Source organism: Myxine glutinosa, chromosome 6, assembly GCF_964187855.1.
Source record: "Myxine glutinosa chromosome 6, kmMyxGlut1.1, whole genome shotgun sequence".
NCBI lineage: Eukaryota > Metazoa > Chordata > Myxini > Myxiniformes > Myxinidae > Myxine > Myxine glutinosa.
Window position 1 is genome coordinate 152,605,117 of NC_136266.1, and position 18,493 is coordinate 152,623,609.

At 47.4% G+C, this 18,493-nt stretch overlaps 1 protein-coding gene across 2 annotated transcripts in view; it reads right to left on the reverse strand.

The window, feature by feature from the left end:
• LOC137428881 (uncharacterized) overlaps positions 1-18,493 on the reverse strand; it is a 50,196-nt gene that overhangs the window by 15,304 nt on the left and 16,399 nt on the right. For both annotated transcript variants that reach the window (XM_068118730.2, XM_078780763.1), the window contains exon 2: positions 16,472-16,904. In XM_068118730.2, coding sequence (XP_067974831.1) covers positions 16,472-16,892 — 421 coding nt within the window. In that variant the 5' untranslated portion in view covers positions 16,893-16,904. The remainder of the gene's footprint in view (positions 1-16,471; positions 16,905-18,493) is intronic.

Here is an 18,493-nt window from a genome sequence, read left to right on the forward strand (position 1 = left end):
ACGCACATACATCTTCTCAAACTCTATACGATTGCCCTGCTTTATTTTGTAGCTTTTTAAGTAGAGTGGATGATCAAATGTTAGTGTTGCACAACATAGTCCTGCTTTCTCTGCCTGGGACTGCACAAAAACCATGTGCTGTAAACTGCTTTGTTTGTTTGCCGATTGAGAGGGATCATGGGGTTGTATAATACTGTTGTGCAGTGGCAGCTGCCTTTCGTAATATTAGACATAAAGCCTTGCCAGTTTGGTGGATGTATTGTAAGAAGACTGGAATATGCCCATAATGTGTCCAACTGTTCATATTGAAAGACTGATATATTTACTGGTTTGACAGGCTTGATTCTCACCTCTTCCATAAGCGACTTGACAGGTGCCTTATATGGACGTATTATTGCCCCAAAGTCCCCAACTTGTATAATTTCTTGAGCAGACACATTTTCTCTGTGTATAACCTCTTCCAGACCTGCCGGATCTGCTGTCATTGTTTGGCAGGCAATAACACCCATGACATGAGTTGTATTATGTCCAGTAATGGTATCTTCATTGTAGTCAAAATTGTCTGCTACCCACTGGCAAAACCCTCCACCTTTGTCTTTCTCGATAAGACCAGCAGGAAGCTTATGGACAGATTGTTTTACAGCTGCTGATCTTTCAAATGCCATGACTTGTTCATAGGAAACACTGAGTCCCAATGAAGAAAGCACATCAAGAAGTACCCTTGATCTGGTAGACTGGTGGATAAACAGTCCAATGGATAACAGTAGAGGAGATATGAAAGATTGCTTTCCAGCTGCTTGCATTATTAGATGGCAAATAGAGACCTGCAAAAGTTTCTTTTTCAGCTTTGCTGATTCAGTGCGGGACTCTGTGAACATAGATGCAATGAGATGTTTCAGTGTCTCTGGGATACAAGCTTCTAGTTTTTCAAGGTCTATACTTGATGGTGCTGGGTATACATCTGTTGGCTGATCTACATTCTGTAGATTTTGCATTATGTTGGACCCAACCAATTTTGCCAGCCTGACGTTTTCTGCATTATCAATTGCATCGCTGGTTGACTCTGCATAGGAGTCATGTAAAATAGACGTTGCTCTATCAGTCAGCATAACGACATTTGATCTGCCTTCAACCTGTGCTATTGTCACCTCTTTTCCGAAGTGTTCCAAGAGGCGACGTTTTAAGTGTTTGATGCTGTATGCTGGAACATCACCAGACAAATAAGACGTCATTTGGGTGCACAGATCTTGTAGCGTGAATTGGCGATTTGTTTTGTTCTGGCTTGGTTAACCACGCACAGAGACTGCTGAATGCCTCGTCATTGACCGTGTTCAGGTTTCGGAGATTTCTTATTGGATCATCTGTAAAGTATGAAATGTTTTTACCAGACATAAATGCCTGCATGCACACTCGATGATATTTCGCCTCAACAGCACGAATGTCCCCTGCAAACAGTATTCTTGCTTTGACGTTTACTGCCAGGGTATCAGTTCTATTTTCACATATATTTAGTAGACTTTTTTGTATAGTACTGTTTTTATCCTTACTGATAATCTCAACATTACTGATGTGAGAGCAGCGTTCAGGGTGACGTTCAGCAGCACCAAAGTCAAGTTTTGCATATTTTGGACAAAATAATTATATTTTTCAAAGAAATATGTTTCTATAATGAGTAAAATTTATTTATTTTATTATTTTATATTTATCAGAAAGTATTCACAACATTTTATGTCATATAAACGCGTATTTGCGAATCATCATCTAAACCTGGGAAAATTATTATTTACAGTTTTCTGATAGGTCATATACTTTGACCTAATAAAAAACAGGTTTCCCCATTTGTGAATTTATTCTGTTACGTGCCCCCCCCCCCCCCATGACTACCTGGGTCTCGGTGACCCCCGGACCTTGAGAGGAACCCCGCCAGAAAGATATATGATTGATACGCTTTCGTAACGCAATCAATACTAATTAAACCCTCCAGTGGACCAACGAAGGAAACAATCCCCAATCACTAATGAAACCACACCCAGGATCCGGATCAATCAACAATGTATTCACCCCTGGGTAGAATCATCCACAACACAATACTTCAACGCTCAGTATGAATATTCCAACAATATCTCTAAGATGGCCATCTTATATATTCCCCCCTTGAACCCCACTCACGGCACCCTCAATAGTCAATGTCCCTCACAATGTCTCTGGGCCCCTCCAGACCAAGGTGAGGTCGATTCGCTCCGGCGAATCGCGATCTCAAGTCAGGGGTCGAACGAGGTCGACTAGGATGGCGATGTTCATGCCGACCCCGCGCCCAAGTAATTCGATCTCCGCACACGGGCGGTTGAACGGACCCCTGGCTGACGTGCTCCAAACGTGCACGTCCCGTACCAGGAACAGCTGCTGCAATGGACACCTCCTCGGGACGCCACCGGGGTCGGAGCCCGTGATCGCGGCCTCTGGGCTGTGAATGGCTCGCAAAGCGCGCGAGGCCCACGGCGCGACCCTTACACGCACTCGTCGGCGTCGAGGCGAACAGTGCCGGACGCTTGGTTCCTTCCAGGAGCCTCGATCTTTCACGAGCCTCGATTCAGTATACAACAACAACAACAACAACAACAACAACAACAACATGCATTTTAAAGGCCATTTTCCCTGCTAGAGCGGGGGTTAGCCTTGTGGTCCCAATGACAATCTTCTCCATTTTGCCCTATTATCTGCATCTCTCCTTGTTAACCCCCTTGCCCGCATTTCTTCTTCCACCATCTTTAGCCAAGTCTTTCTCGGTCTTCCCTGTCCTCTGCTTCCTTCTACATTCATTTCCATCACTCTTCTCAACCAGTCACTTTCATCCTTCCTCAACACATGACCAAACCATCTCAACCTGTTCCTCTTCACAGCATCAATCACAGGCTCTATTCCCATCATCTTTCGCAATTCATCATTTGTCTTCCTCTCTCTCAACGATACTCCGCACATCCGTCGAACCATTCGCAGTTCCACCCTTTCCAACCTTCGTTGCTGCTCTACGTTCATTACCCATGTCTCGCTCCCATAAATCAAAACACTTCTCACACATGCAGCATACACCTTTCCCTTCAGCTTCAACGACACTCCCCTCATCATCAGCACGCCACTCAGTTCCCGAAACGTCTTCCATGCACATCGATTCAATATACAAAAAAAAAAAAAAAATGTGAATTTTGTCTGCAGATACATGACAGTCATATAAAGCATTTCGCACCAAAAAACGGTTGTTATCTAAAATGTATTGGTTCGGCTATTTTCATGTCAATTTCTACTGGACGACTCTACACCCCACCTCAAATGGCTGACACGAAACTCGCCAACCCTTCTCCCGGCACTCTGCCTCCAGCTCACTGCACTTTCCTCTCTTCCTCTCGTGCACCTCCTCCATGTTCTCTTCCCAAGGTACCGACAACTCCCCGAAGATGACCTGTCTTGTGGCACTTGACAAAATGACAATGTCAGGCCGCAACCTTATCACACAGATCTCCTCTGGGAATACCAATTGTGGCTTCAGGTCTGCCACCACCTGCCAATCATAAGCATCTGACAGCCCTCTTGCTTTCCACCTCCTCCTCTTTCCACCTCTTACCACTTGGCCCTCTTTGACAAACCACACCTCTCCCCCATCAGTCTCCTTCTCCACTCTTCTCTCTCTCTCGATCTCAGCACCTCTTGTTGCACCATCTGCACCACCACCGCCAGCACCTGATCATGTCGCCACCTGTATCTTCCTGCTGCCAATACTACTGAGAATGCACTCAGTGCATGCTGCACTGTTCCCACACATCCACACAAATAACATCTCTCCTCCTGCAACAACCCCCACAATCTCAAGTTTACTGGTGATGGAAGCACATCATAACCACAATAAATAACTAACGACTGCAGGCTACATGTTGTCGTGCAATTAACTAGAGGGGGTTTGCCTTTATGGCAAAACCGCAACAATATATATATATATATATATATATATATATATATATATATATATTGTTGCGGATATGAGGACTGTATATTTTTTTTTATTGTGTGCTTTATTATTGTGATTATTGTTTATTCTGTGCCTCCTGCCTCCGGAGCTGTGTAAAGACCAAAAGGGCGTCCCATAGTCCACAAGCATACACGTCAGCCAAGTAATAGAATATACCTGTTGATAGTTATCTCTTATTCTGTGTATTAGTGTAAGGCTGTGTCTTCCATTAATTGAAATACTCCATTGCACCAGTGAAAGAGAATAGATTCCCTTTCCTTCCCATCCCCAAAACCTCCATTTCCATATTACATCCCCTCTCGTCACCGCTGAGCCCTCGATTGCCCATATGACCTCCCCTCCAATAACCGCCATTGACCACAAGGCTCGAGTCGGGGAAGAAAGGCGTGTCTCCACCTCGTCATAGAGGGGAGGAGTGAGCCCGCCCCACTCGACCAACCATGAGCCAGGGGTTCGGCTAGAGAGGGCGGAGGAAGAGCGATCGGGGAGGGTCGCAAAGGTTGAGGGGCGGGGGCCTATATAACCCAAGGCAGGGGTGTGGCCAAAAGGGAGGGATGCGTTTTTACAGAGGAGAGGAGAAGACAAAAAGCCCTGGAGTTGGTCACAAGGAGTTGGAGTGAGTCGATTGCCAGGAGAGGGTCTGAGTCGGTTGGTCAAAAAGGGTTGGTCTTGGTGAGAGAGGTCTGAGTTGGTCGTCAAGAGAGAGTGGTAAAGAGTGAGAGAAAGAAGAAAGAGTTGAGGGTTTGGACCAGACGAGTGGGATAAGGCCTGGCAAAGCACGCGACGTACACGGCAGCCAAAACAGCAGCCAAAATAGCAGCGTGGGGCCTGGCCTGAACGGCGGCTGCTAAACGCGCCGGTTGTGCTGCGGGACCCCCCTTGGACTTCCCTCTCCCTCCAGCCATCCACATCCTGCGATTCCTGCAATTCCCCGCGTGAGTCAGTGTCTTTTGTTTGTTCTGTCCTGGGATAAGTTAAGCCTGTAGATAAGCTAGTATTTGCACTGTGTCACCTGCGTCTTATGTGTTGTAAATAAACCTTGATTGCTCCGTTTTGCTTGTGTAAATAATAAACCCCATTACTCGTCTGTACGTCTTCTCGTTTTATTCCTTTTTCCTCTTTGCATTGCGTCGTTTTCGTCTTTTCCCTCATTGAGCAGCTGGGGTGCGATACGGCCAAAGTCTGGGTGAATCGGGTGAGTTTTGTTAGGTCGCGGTCTTACACCACCGCTCGGTCTATAACATCTAACCGCGATCTGTAACAATATATATATATATATATACACACCCAACCCTCGACTATCGCGCCTAATTGGTGCCGCTATCGGTGGGCGTTAGCCGAAATCGCGATAGCCGAACTGAAGAACGTATGGTAATAATTCTAATTGGTGCCACGACCCCCAAGTTGACCACATATTTAACCTATTTTTGCCACTTTTTACCAAGTGTTTCTACCATATAAAGAAACATTAACATATAAATAAACATTAAAACAAATATCACAATATGTAAATAAAAATAAAATGGTAAAAAAAGTACTTTTTTACCATTTTATTTACCTTTTTGGGAACGATGAGGGGCTTAGGTGGTTGGGTAGGTTCCGAGGCTTGGGTGGAGTCTTATTGACCACCCCTACGTGCCTCTAACTCGTCCAGGATTGCGTCAGCTGAAGCACCAGAGAAGCGCTCAACGTCAGAGGGCTCGTCAAAGACAGAGGGCTGTGCCTCGTTGCGATGCCATAAGCATGGTCGGCGTCATGGGGGGGCATTCGCGGGCCATGCCCACCCAAATGAGTTATTGCGCCCCCCCACCCACCCGCACCCACCCGCACCCGCAGGCCAAGCCTTTGGCGCCAAACTTGCACGTCGGCTATATTTTGTGCAGTGTGTATGTGTGTGTGTGTGTGTGTGTGTGCGTGCGTGCGTGAGAGAGAGAGAGAGAGAGACTTTGCAGCATGTTTTTAAATTGGAACTGGGTTGGTGTGTTGGTTGTTGACGGCAAACTCTTATTATCAAGCATTTACATCATAGATTGAGATCTCGAACGGCAGTTTGTGCCCCCCCCCCCCCCCCACCCCTGCGGTTACCCTAATGTTCCCCGGTTAGACTTGTTCTGATGCCGAATCTGGCCGTAAGAATTCGGTGATCTGGCGTTGGCGGAGGGAGTTGACGTGGGCATGATACTGCTCCTCGTAACCTGCCAGTGCCGTATTAATAAAGGAGCACCTTGCTTCACTGTCGATTGTTAAATCTTATCTACGTTTCTACGATAATCACGGTTTTGGTAAATACCTCGCACTGTTGGCTCAGTTATCCCAAATTTCTTTCTAACACTTTGCTTTGTTTCACCATTGTCTATCAACTGCACAATTTCGAATTTCTGAGCATAGGTTAAGTTCTTCCTCTTCTTGATTTCCCTTGATTTCTCTTTCCCCACGCTCGGTGATGACGTCGCACCTTTTCCACCATTTCCGGTGCGCTATAGCGTGTATTTGGGGCGCGATAGTCGTATGTTGTGCAGTTTTTTAGGTAGCCACGATAGCAAAGAAACGCGATAGCCGAGTTCACGATAGCCGAGGGTTGAGTGTGTGTATATGTATATGTATATGTGTATATATATATAGATATATATATTTATATATATATATATATCCATATTTTTATATATCGAGATATATATATATATATATATCCATGAAGAAATATATATATATATATATATATATATATATATATATATATATATATATATTGTTGCGAATATGGAATTTGGCCTCCATATCCGCTTGTAAATATTCCCCTATTTCTCCAATACTCCCCAACTTTCCCCAATCCCCCATTCCCTAGTCCCATTGTCTGTAAACAACAATCAGTAGAGCCGACCTTCCCCTTATTCCCCCATTAAATGTCGTGCCCAGGTCCACCGCACCACACGTAGACAACTTTCGGACATCTTCCTAGTTATTCTTAGTCTATGTCAGTTAAGGCCTCGTCTCCATTAATTATGACTCTTCGTTGCACCAGAATGTGATTATATGGCATCAGTAGTGAGTTTAGGACCTTTCCCATACCTCCTTCCATCTTCTTCCCCAACAATTACAACAACAACAGAGGAGATGGCGGCGGCGCGGGGGAGGATGCGTCCTCACACCGGCTCGATTAGCGCCATTGACCACGCGCTCCACGGGGTTACCACGGAGGGGCTGGCTGTCAGCTCCTCCTCAAGGGCGGAGCCTGGTAACCCCCCGCACCCCATCAGAAGGGCGGACCGATTCCATCTGGGGCGGCGCTAGCGAGCCGAGGGCGTGTCACTCCCCGCCGGATATACGCGGCCACGTAGCGGACGTGACGTCAGATGCGCCCCCAGCTGGAGAAAGAAGGACCTGCGAGCGCTGAAACAGATGCGCCTGAGTTTGGAGAGGCCTGAGAAAGACCCGCCTGAGAAAGAACGTCACCTCTGAGCGCTGCGACGAGACCTCCCCGCATCTCTGGACCGAACCGTGTTGATCCTGCCCCGAGCCCAGGTGCACCTGGAGCCATCGCTACCTTGCCTTTCCTAGCCATCAATCCCCGTGTGAGTCAGCTTTGTCCCGTTTATCTGTCGTCTGTTGGGAATAATATAAGATTGTGTCTAAGTGCTTGTCTTTCTATGTTGTACCTCTCGTCCCTGTAATCTGACCTTCCGTAACGAATATAATCTCCTCCGGAGGTCTTGAGAACCGTATCCCTGGTGTCGTCATTTTATAACCCAGCTGGGTGTCTTCTTTTTCTTATTGAGCCAGCGTAACGCGACTTCGTCAACGTCGAGTATAGTCGGGTAATTTGTGCGGACACGACGGCCATTCCGCTCGGCCCACTTTAACATCAAAGTCGTGTCTGTAACAATTGGTTGTCAGGAGTTGGATTCGAACCTGGGACTAAATTTATTTAGCCCAAATTTTGGAACACCAATTGTACTATTAGGGTAACAATTGGTGTCGAGGAGTGAGATTCGGACCCGGGACTAAATTAGTTAGGCCCAAATTTTGGGAGGGAAAATCGGTTCGGAGCGCGTACTGCGCTCGACAAAATCGAGCCGGAGCGCGGTCCCGCGGTTACTGCGCTCGCCGAAATTATAACGAAAAAAAAAAAAATTTGGATTTGTTTTACGAAACTCGAATTTTGCAAGTCGCGCTATGGCGGATCAAGACAGCTGGGGTCCGGTAAAGGAGAGTGAGGTAGGGTCGATCCAGGACCAAATTGAGGGACAAGAGGAGAGCGAAGCAGTGAGGGCGGCAGGTTCGCAAAATAGCGCCGTCACGCACGAAGTAGCGGGCGCGCAAAATGGCGCGCTCGCTCACGTGGTTGAAGGGTCCCAAAATAGCGGCGCCGCGGGGGGCGAGCCTGCGGTGGCGGCTGGGGACGCTGGGCAAACCGGGTTTGACCTCAGATTATTCTTGACCCAACTGAATGCAAAAATGGATAGGATGGAGGGCCAAATGGGGGTAATGAGGGACGAAGCGAGGGGTACCGGTGAGGGGTTAGACAACGGGATAAAAGAGGTGAAACATGGGTTAACGGGGGTAGAAAATAGAATGGCTGCCCAGGAGAATCAGATAGAGGGAGTGAAAAATGGGTTAGAGGGGTTAGAAAACAGTATGGAAGGCAAATTGAGGGACATGAGGGACCAAGCGGAAAGGGAAGTTAAACAAATGGAGCAGCAGATAGAGGGGGTCAGAATGGGGGTAGAAACCAAACTGGATGCTCACAGGGAGGAAATGGAGCAGATGAGGGTGGCATCTGGGCAGGAGATGCAAGTGATGGGAGAGGAGATCAGAGGAGGAGTGAGTGAGGAGGTCGGAGGAGTGCGCGAGGAGGTGAGGCACTGTAAGGAGCACATGGAGAAAGAGGTGAGAAAGGGGACTGTAAAGTTACAAGGGGGCATAGAGGTCCTGACGCAGGAGGTGGAACAGCTGACGGAGGGACAAAAAGGACTAACGGAGCAGGTTCAAAGGAACACTGCGGTATTAGGAGGGTTAAAAGTGACACAGAAAGAACTAAAAGACGACTTGATAGCGACGAAGCGGGAATGTCAGATGGTACGTGAGGGACTGACAACGAGGCTGGACGAGGTGATAGAGGTTATGGAGACGAAGGACCGGCAGGTGAGGACGCACATGGAAACGGTCAAGGTAGCCTTAGAGGATGAGCTTGAGGAGACGTACCGGGGAATAAAAGAGGTGAAGCACAAATTAGAAGAAGTGGAAGAAGGGATGAGCGAAATTAAGAAGCGACGGAGAGGGGATAAGAAAGAGATAAAAGAGGAGATAAAAGAATTGGTCCAAAGTCTGTGTTTGGATCGTGATGATGTGCTCATTAACCGGATGAGGGATTCGCAGGTGATGGAGGAGAAGCGAAGAGGAAGAGGACCCGGTGTAAGTGGTGACCAATATGGTCGTGCGTATGATGCGCCAGGGGATTTAAGAAGCTTGGGGGTCGAGATAGACCCGGGTGTTCGTGAGAGGCCGTTGGTGAAGTGTGCGACAGGTCTGGTGTGCGAAAGAGGAGGTGTGCGAGAAAGTCCGACTCTGGGGTGTGTGAGGAAAAAGTGCGTGCCAAGGAGTAGTGAGGGTGCTGGCGAGAGTGAGTCGGTCGTAGCGCGTGTGCGAGGGGGCACATGGAAGCGCGGTGTGGTAAGTGTTGCAGAGGGTGTGACGGGAGAGTGTGCGCGAGAAAGGTGTGTGACGGACAGGTGCATGAGGAAAGAGTGCGCTGTCAAAGGCAAGGAAGAATGCACACCTGTGGGGAGTGTTACAGAGGGTGTAACGCAAGAGTGTGCGCGAGAAAGGTGTGTGACGGACAGGTGCATGAGGAAAGAGTGCGCTGTCAGAAGTAAGGAAGAGTGTCCACCTGTGGTGAGTGTTACAGAGGGTGTAACGGGAGAGTGTGCGCGAGAAAGGTGTGTAACGGACAGGTGCATGGGGAAAGAGTGCGCTGTCGAGAGTAAGGGTGAGGGCGTTGTCAGGAATGGAGGTGAAAGTAGTGAGAGTGACATGGAGCATGAGTTAGTTGTGACAGGTGAGCGAGGATGTACACCTGGGATGGAAGGAAGCACACCTGGAATGGTAGAGCGTGAGTGGGAATGCACGCTGGAGTTGGTGGTGAGGCACGTGGTTGGGTGTGCGAATGAGGGCACACCTGTGATTGTCACAGAGGAGGTGACCGAGGAGGGGGCGCGAAGCGGTGTATTGGTGAGGTGTGCGAGCAACGAATGTGTGCCAAAGTGTTCGGTGGTCAGGTGTGTGACCAAGGCTGTGAGTGGAATGGGTGTACCTGGGTGTGTAAGGAAAGGTACGAGGAGCATGGGCACGGCTGGAGGTGTGAGCAAGGAACGGGCTGCGGGGTGTAAGCGTCCAGGTGAAGCATCGACGTTAAACGGGTTAGAGGTTAGAGCGACTTTTAGCCGAAGCGGGCCCTCGGTGCGTGCTGGGCCTCGCTTTGAACGGCCGCGTCCGTGCTCCACTAGGCGGAGCTGGCAGCCCGATAGAAAGGGTCGTCATGGCGACCACTTTTTGGTGAGACGTGCCGGCAGGTCGAGATCGGGACATTGGATGGCTCCACGCCGAGGTGATGCGTGGGATCTCGGCCCGGGTAAGCCCCCGTCCCTGCACCGAGTGCCGGACGCATCCAGCCGCTGGCACAAAACAACCAGCATCCATTGCTTGGCTTTACGAAGCCGGGCTTTGGACAGGGATTGGCGCACCGAGAGGTATTAGTGAGTCGACTGGGTGATGAGGTTAGTGTTTTGGACCCAAAATTAGAGAAAAACAAAATTTGATGATTGGCAAGGGATTGGCAGTAGTGATTGGCAGATGATGGGCAGTGATTGGCAAATTTTTAATTTGTTGAAATTTGATGTGCAAAATTGGTAGTGAGAGACCCCCGATGTGGTGGGATGGCAAATCCACCATCCCTTCCCGGGGGGCAAAGGAGCAATAGCTTATGGGGTGTATGGCAGTGAAAACTAGCCCGGGTGGGTTAGGATATTGTGTGTAGGGATCTAGAGAAGATGACATTAGGTGACGTTAAGTTTAGTTAGTGACTGATACCTGTAGTGGGGACGCAGGTAGATTAGTATGGATGATAATGACGAGGGAGCGCAATAGTTTAAAGGGACTGGGAAGCGCAAGTTTCAGAGGGGAGTAGTTAGCTGAGATGATGCCGTGTGTGTGAGGATTGAACAGGTGAGAATTGAACAGGTGTGATTGCACAGGTGTGCAACTGGACAGGTGTGATTGCACAGGTGTGCAACTGGACAGGTGTGTGGAGCAGTGTATGAGTAGTGAGTGTTGTGGATCAGCGCGAATGCGCTTGGGGAGAGAAGGGTGCAGGTGGCACCAGGTGTGAGAGCACAGGTGTGCAGGTACAGGTGTGTGGAGAGAGTTGGAGTGAGTGGTACGGAGTGGTGTGCATGGTGCGAAGGTGTGGATGGGGGAAGAGTGGACCCCTTTCACGAGTACCCGGGGCGGGTAGTGTAAGTGTTAGGTAGAGGGTACAGGTAAATTGTGGTTGGATATTGGCATTTGTGGTGCGGTTGCAGAATGGTGTTGTGGATGGGTGCATTAGTGTTGTGGAAATGGCTGGGCGTGTAGCCTGTTAGTGTGTGTAGTTGGTTGGGCACTCCACCACTGTGAGGATGTCGGCCAGGTGAGGCCGCAGGTGGGCTCTGGGAGCCGGTAGTAGTTGTTGTGGATGGGGCCCGAGGATCCGGAGGACGGACCCGGGTAGCCCAGTGCCAGAGGGCACCATGTGGTGACAGAGCCAGGAGAGGGGCTGTCCCCAGGTAGTTAGGTTAGGGTGAGGAGCTAGGTAAGCTCGGGTGGCAACTACAGTGGTGGAGGTGTGCAGGTGGGTAGACCTGTTGGGAGAGCTACACGTCGCGGCCCAGAAATTGTGCGAGGGCACCGGGAGATGAATCGGGGGAGTGAGACCCCAAATTGAGAAGCACCACAGTTTGGCCAATGGGAATTGGTTTTTAGAACCCATAGTGTAAGAGGGCCAATGGTTTGGCCGGAGAAAGACCCCGGGTAGTGTAAAGTTGTTAAAGTCATTTAGGAAATAGTTAGGATTGATGAACCTGTCGCACCATACGCAGCCACTTACCTGTGGTGATGATGATGACTCCACACCTGTGTTTTCTTTGTTTGTTGCAGGAAATGAGATTGCTGTGTGGATTTGTGAGACGCATCACGACGTGGATGAGACATTGGGGTGATTCCATCTCTCCCTCCCTAGGAGGGACTGATGATGAATTGGTAATGGCAAATTTTGATGTGCAGTTGGAGATGGCAAATTTTGATGAGAGTTGAAAATGGCAAATTTGATTGGTTAGGAGGGAGAGAAGACGAATTTGGTTTATGGGAGGAACGGGGAAGACAGTAGGGATGTTTGTTGATTTGTAAAGTAGATGTTTATGGGTAGTGTTGTGTTTTGTGGATACAGTAAGGGGTAAGGGAGGGGCCATGTAGGTTACCTGGTGGGGGGGGGGGCGTACGATAGGAACGTACCTGTCTCACCTGGTTCCCATGTGCCCCCAGTGTGCATCACCTTACATTGCGTGCACTTTTGCGCCCTTACCACCTTACTCACTTGTCTGCTTCTTTTGTCTCCCACCTCCGAGGATCTGGCTTTGGGGTAGAGAGAGAGGAGAGAGAGGTGCTGGCTGCGCAGTTGTGGGCCTGCACTTTCGCTGTTTGCTGCCGGGATCGATACACCATATGGACCGCAATGTTTGTGGCCACCCACAATGGACCGCAGTTCGTTTGCGGCCAAGCACCACCCGGGGATGGACCTATGGGTCAACGTGGCACCTATGCCATACAGGTGAACCACTTTTAGTTAACACCAAGTGCACCACAAGAAGAGCAAGAGACACCTGCAGGGTTAGGGGTTGTCGAATTTATTTTTATTCCAATGAACAATGGTGACTGCACCGATTGGTGGTGGGGTGGTGCTTTTGATGCTCGGGAAGGGTGCTCTGCACGTTATTAAAGGCCGTCGGCCACAGAGCACTCGTGGGTTGGTGTATCGATGCTGGCAAGCGCGCTCTCTCTATGCATAACATCTGCATGTGTTCCTCCAAAAACAGGTCCTGGATCGTAGTGTAAATAGCAGCGTAGTCGTGTAAATAATGCTCCCTACCGGCTGTATGTTTAGTTTGCGAATTCTTTCCGGATTCGGTTATCCTGTGGGTGTGTTTCTGTGAGGAGAAGGGTGCAACGTCGCAGGGGGACATATTTACTCATTTGTGAATATCTGTAAAACTGTCGCACTCAGGGTAGAGTTAATAGTAGAGGGAACTACATTGCGTGCCACACTAAAGTAGGTAAAAATTTATCGGGTCGGGACGCCCCGAGGGTAGAGAAGGGTGCAATGTTGCGAATATGGAATTTGGCCTCCATATCCGCTTGTAAATATTCCCCTATTTCTCCAATACTCCCCAACTTTCCCCAATCCCCCATTCCCTAGTCCCATTGTCTGTAAACAACAATCAGTAGAGCCGACCTTCCCCTTATTCCCCCATTAAATGTCGTGCCCAGGTCCACCGCACCACACGTAGACAACTTTCGGACATCTTCCTAGTTATTCTTAGTCTATGTCAGTTAAGGCCTCGTCTCCATTAATTATGACTCTTCGTTGCACCAGAATGTGATTATATGGCATCAGTAGTGAGTTTAGGACCTTTCCCATACCTCCTTCCATCTTCTTCCCCAACAATTACAACAACAACAGAGGAGATGGCGGCGGCGCGGGGGAGGATGCGTCCTCACACCGGCTCGATTAGCGCCATTGACCACGCGCTCCACGGGGTTACCACGGAGGGGCTGGCTGTCAGCTCCTCCTCAAGGGCGGAGCCTGGTAACCCCCCGCACCCCATCAGAAGGGCGGACCGATTCCATCTGGGGCGGCGCTAGCGAGCCGAGGGCGTGTCACTCCCCGCCGGATATACGCGGCCACGTAGCGGACGTGACGTCAGATGCGCCCCCAGCTGGAGAAAGAAGGACCTGCGAGCGCTGAAACAGATGCGCCTGAGTTTGGAGAGGCCTGAGAAAGACCCGCCTGAGAAAGAACGTCACCTCTGAGCGCTGCGACGAGACCTCCCCGCATCTCTGGACCGAACCGTGTTGATCCTGCCCCGAGCCCAGGTGCACCTGGAGCCATCGCTACCTTGCCTTTCCTAGCCATCAATCCCCGTGTGAGTCAGCTTTGTCCCGTTTATCTGTCGTCTGTTGGGAATAATATAAGATTGTGTCTAAGTGCTTGTCTTTCTATGTTGTACCTCTCGTCCCTGTAATCTGACCTTCCGTAACGAATATAATCTCCTCCGGAGGTCTTGAGAACCGTATCCCTGGTGTCGTCATTTTATAACCCAGCCGGGTGTCTTCTTTTTCTTATTGAGCCAGCGTAACGCGACTTCGTCAACGTCGAGTATAGTCGGGTAATTTGTGCGGACACGACGGCCATTCCGCTCGGCCCACTTTAACATCAAAGTCGTGTCTGTAACAATATATATATATATACAGACTTGGCATTTTATATGGAATATTTTTTTTGTGGGGGTGAACTTACTTTTCAAGATGTCTTAGAACCAAAAGTTCATTGGAATTATGTTGAAATTATTCTAGATTTTGTTAATGTGACCTTTAAAAGAAACAAAAACCACATTTGACATTTCGAAACAAATAAATTGATCCTTGAAAGTGATGTGTACTGATATCGAACTCAATTCTTGGACAGTACTGTGTTAAACTTCTGTACGTTTTCCAGAAGTATCTCTTTATTTTGCACATTAGCCGAATTTTTTTTAAACAAAAACAAACGTTAAATTACGACTGGGATTACGGACAGAAAAATTACAGTTCAGTACTTCGTGTAACCCCCACGAGCATTCAGGAGAGCACGTACACGTTTGAGGCATGCTGTTCACGAGATTTGCCAAGGTTTGGACAGGAATCGCTTGCCATGCAGTGACAATAGCCTGCTGCAATTCACGCACAGAGGTTGGCTGCTGGTCCAAGTGGTCGATTTCAGGGGGAAGTTAGGGTTCAGGTTCGGGGGAAGTTAGGGGGAGAAGAGAAAATCTAAGAAATAAGCAATACAGCGAAGGAAAGAACTTAAATTCACAGAACACCTATGGGGGGGGGGGCGTAGGGAAGCCGAGAAAAACCAGGCCGCGCACGCGGTGGGACAGAAAACGATTAAATTATACAAAAGTTTGCAAGAATTGCACATCAACACCAACTAGAAAACACACTGCAACACATGCACAATAAAAAACGAGTAGACATTGACGAAGACACGAATGGAAAAAATACTATAACTTTGCTGCCGTGCAGAGGTCGAAGACCAAGCGTCTTTTATGACGCTTGGTCTTCGACTTTTGAGCGTCTTTTATGCTCTTTATAGCACCTGCTACATTTCCCACGGCAGAAGCGGTTGAACCAATTCGGTCTTTATGTTTAAGAATAGTTGAACCAATACACATTAGAGTATCAATTATCCCATCTCCTTTATTTCTAAATTGATGTCCTGCACCACGCTGTCTCTTAGGTTTATAGTATCCTCGACAAAGAAACATACCTCCACCCTTATAGTACGGTGAAAGGAACATCCCATCCCCATCTTTCGTAATTATTTTATATTTTCCCAACTCATATTTCCTCACAATAACCATCGTATTTATTTGTTGCACCATCAATCAAATCACAGTGAATCAACACAGAATTTATACCTGACGATATTTGAATAACATTATCACTGTAAAACGTCCCGTTAATTGCAATCTTTTTGAGGAGAAACCCAATAACTCTCAAAATTAATTATCAAAAATGAAATCAACTTTATAATTATTTTTAAGTCTAATAGTTGATTTTTTAAGTATATTTTTGAACATCCACAACAACATTTTTTAGTCCATCACCTTGTTCTCTCATAAGGCAAGCAATTTCAGAAGATATTTATTTTGGGGGATCAAACCTGAAGCCAATTTGATCCCCCACTTCCCCTGACCTTTGACCCCCTGGTAGTTCCACTTTGGGGGGCTGGGTTGGGTCAAACCTGGACCTACTTTAACCCCCGGTAGACCTTCGAGACCTCGATTTTTTTAATGCCGTGAACAAACTTAAGTTCCATCACTCAAAATATAATTTTAACCAAGTTTGGTCACAATCTCATCAGCAGTTTTGGAGAAGTTGCAAGTGTTTATGGATGGAATGAAGATGCGCCATCTCATAAGCTCCCCGGAAACATGTTCCAGGTGAGCTAAAAATTGACTTTGTACCATACATCAAAAATCCATTCATATTAGACAATACAAAACTGCATCAAAAGAGATTATAAAAGTTGAAAGAATTAAAAAAAAAGTAATGGTAGAAGATCAAGATATTTGTTGACATGTAAAAAAAGTCACATACCAGACGTGGGTCTTAATCCATCATCCTGAGAGCGGAGGCTGCAGACATCACTGAACCCGATTCCAGAAACACGAGGAAAATTTTCCAACTTTACATTTTGGAATCTAATAAAGTTTTGGCAGAAACTGGAAAGTTCCCGAATAACATTATCCAAGTTGACGAAAATACTTCCCAATAGAGAAGACCCTGCAATCTGGATATCTTGCGGCTTTAAAAAAGAATTCATAAATTTACAGAAGTCAGCATACATTGCAAATTGAAATGTCTCTTTGGAGAGAGCGAGGAGCTCCTCCCGCAATGAATCCGACTCAGTACAAGCTCGAATAACCTTCTGATCCTCAATTCCAAGCTTATCGATCACGGCTTGGGCTGTTTCTGCTCTCAGGCCTTGTGATTGGAGCCATTTCAAGAAGCTCTCCATTTCACTGATGACCTGCCAAGGATACAATGCTCATGTTAATCACAGAAAAGTTATACATGTTATTAGTCCCCTACTGGTGTACACTGGCAGGGACTATAGGTTTGCACTCCGTCCCTCCATCTGTTAGTCTGTTAGTCTGTCAGTCTGTCAGTCCGTCACGCAAAGAACAGTTTTCCAGGCTTTTTTTCTAAACTCTTCATGCTAATGATTTCAAACTTGGTACATGGTTTCCTCATGATAAGTTACAGATCAAGTTCGAACTTCACGACGTTTCAATCATTTTTGACAAAGTTATGGCACTTTGAACTTTGGTAATTTCCCCAACAGTTTTCCGGACGACAGACTGCCGGTAGGGGACATGTATTGCAGCGCAATACTCAGAATGCTTGTTTTCCTTGCTCTGTTTGGAATTTTTGTGAGTTTTTTCCATGGACAATCCAATCAATTATTATCCAATAAATACGGGCTTTTGTATGCAGTTTGTTCACCCACCGTGTCCCATTTTTTTAGTTTTATTACCAATCAGGATCTAATGAATGCGAGTTTTAATATACAGAGACAAATATAAACCCAGAGTAAACTGGAGGAGACCATTCGGCCCATTATGCTGCGCCACTTCAACACCAAACCAAATTTATCTGCCAAAACGATGCAATTTTATTTGAAGAATGAGGGGAGGAATGCGGATAAGAAGATGTGGCACGACCAGGTATATCCAAAGCACGTCAAATACAAATGGGGAAATGCATTTATATTAATTATCATACTAAAATACGCAATTTCTGTCTGTCTGTCTGATGATTTTTTACCACGATACATTCCGCCGTCACGTATCCAATCTCAACCAAACTTGACAGGACTAATGGTCACACAATGAAAGTTGTAAAACATTCATTTGCCCCCCTTCCCAAGGGGGGTTTTTTCCCCTAAAGGTGTTTTCCTCACCATTGCCGCCAATGGGGTAGCGTGTTGAGGTGTATATCAATGTTAAGTTAGCTTTATTGTGACGTTTTTCCAAGGCCGCTTCGACCAACAAAACCAATGATAATAGCATAAATTTAATCTAAATATATACTACTGTGTTCAAAAAGTATCCGACCTTTATTTTTCGTGCGTAAAAAAAAAGAAGCTAGGGAGGCGTTGATTGGTGCACGTATGTAGGCGATCCTAATGCGCAAGCGTGAATTTTTTCCAACCTGCAGAAGCTGTCATTCGACGGCAGACCGCCGATCTGTGAGGACATGTAAGTGAACGCCGTCGGATTTTCGTTTTTGACAAAATGACGGAAAAACTTGAACAACGCGACTGCATCAAATTTGTGTTTTTTGGCCTCGGGGATGTTGGATGCTTCCTTTGTGATGACTGCAACTTGGTTTCTGGGTCGTACCCATAAACCCAGGACTCATCGCCAGTGATCACTGTGTTGAGGAAGCTGGGATCGCTGTTCACAGTCTGCAGCATGTCCTGTGCGATCTCCAAACGGAGTTGCTTCTGCTCAATCGTAAGCAGCTTTGGTACGAACTTCGCTGAGATTCTCCTGAAGCCCAAATCCTCCTTCATAATGGAATGAACGGTGTTGAATCTTGTGGATCGTTTCCACT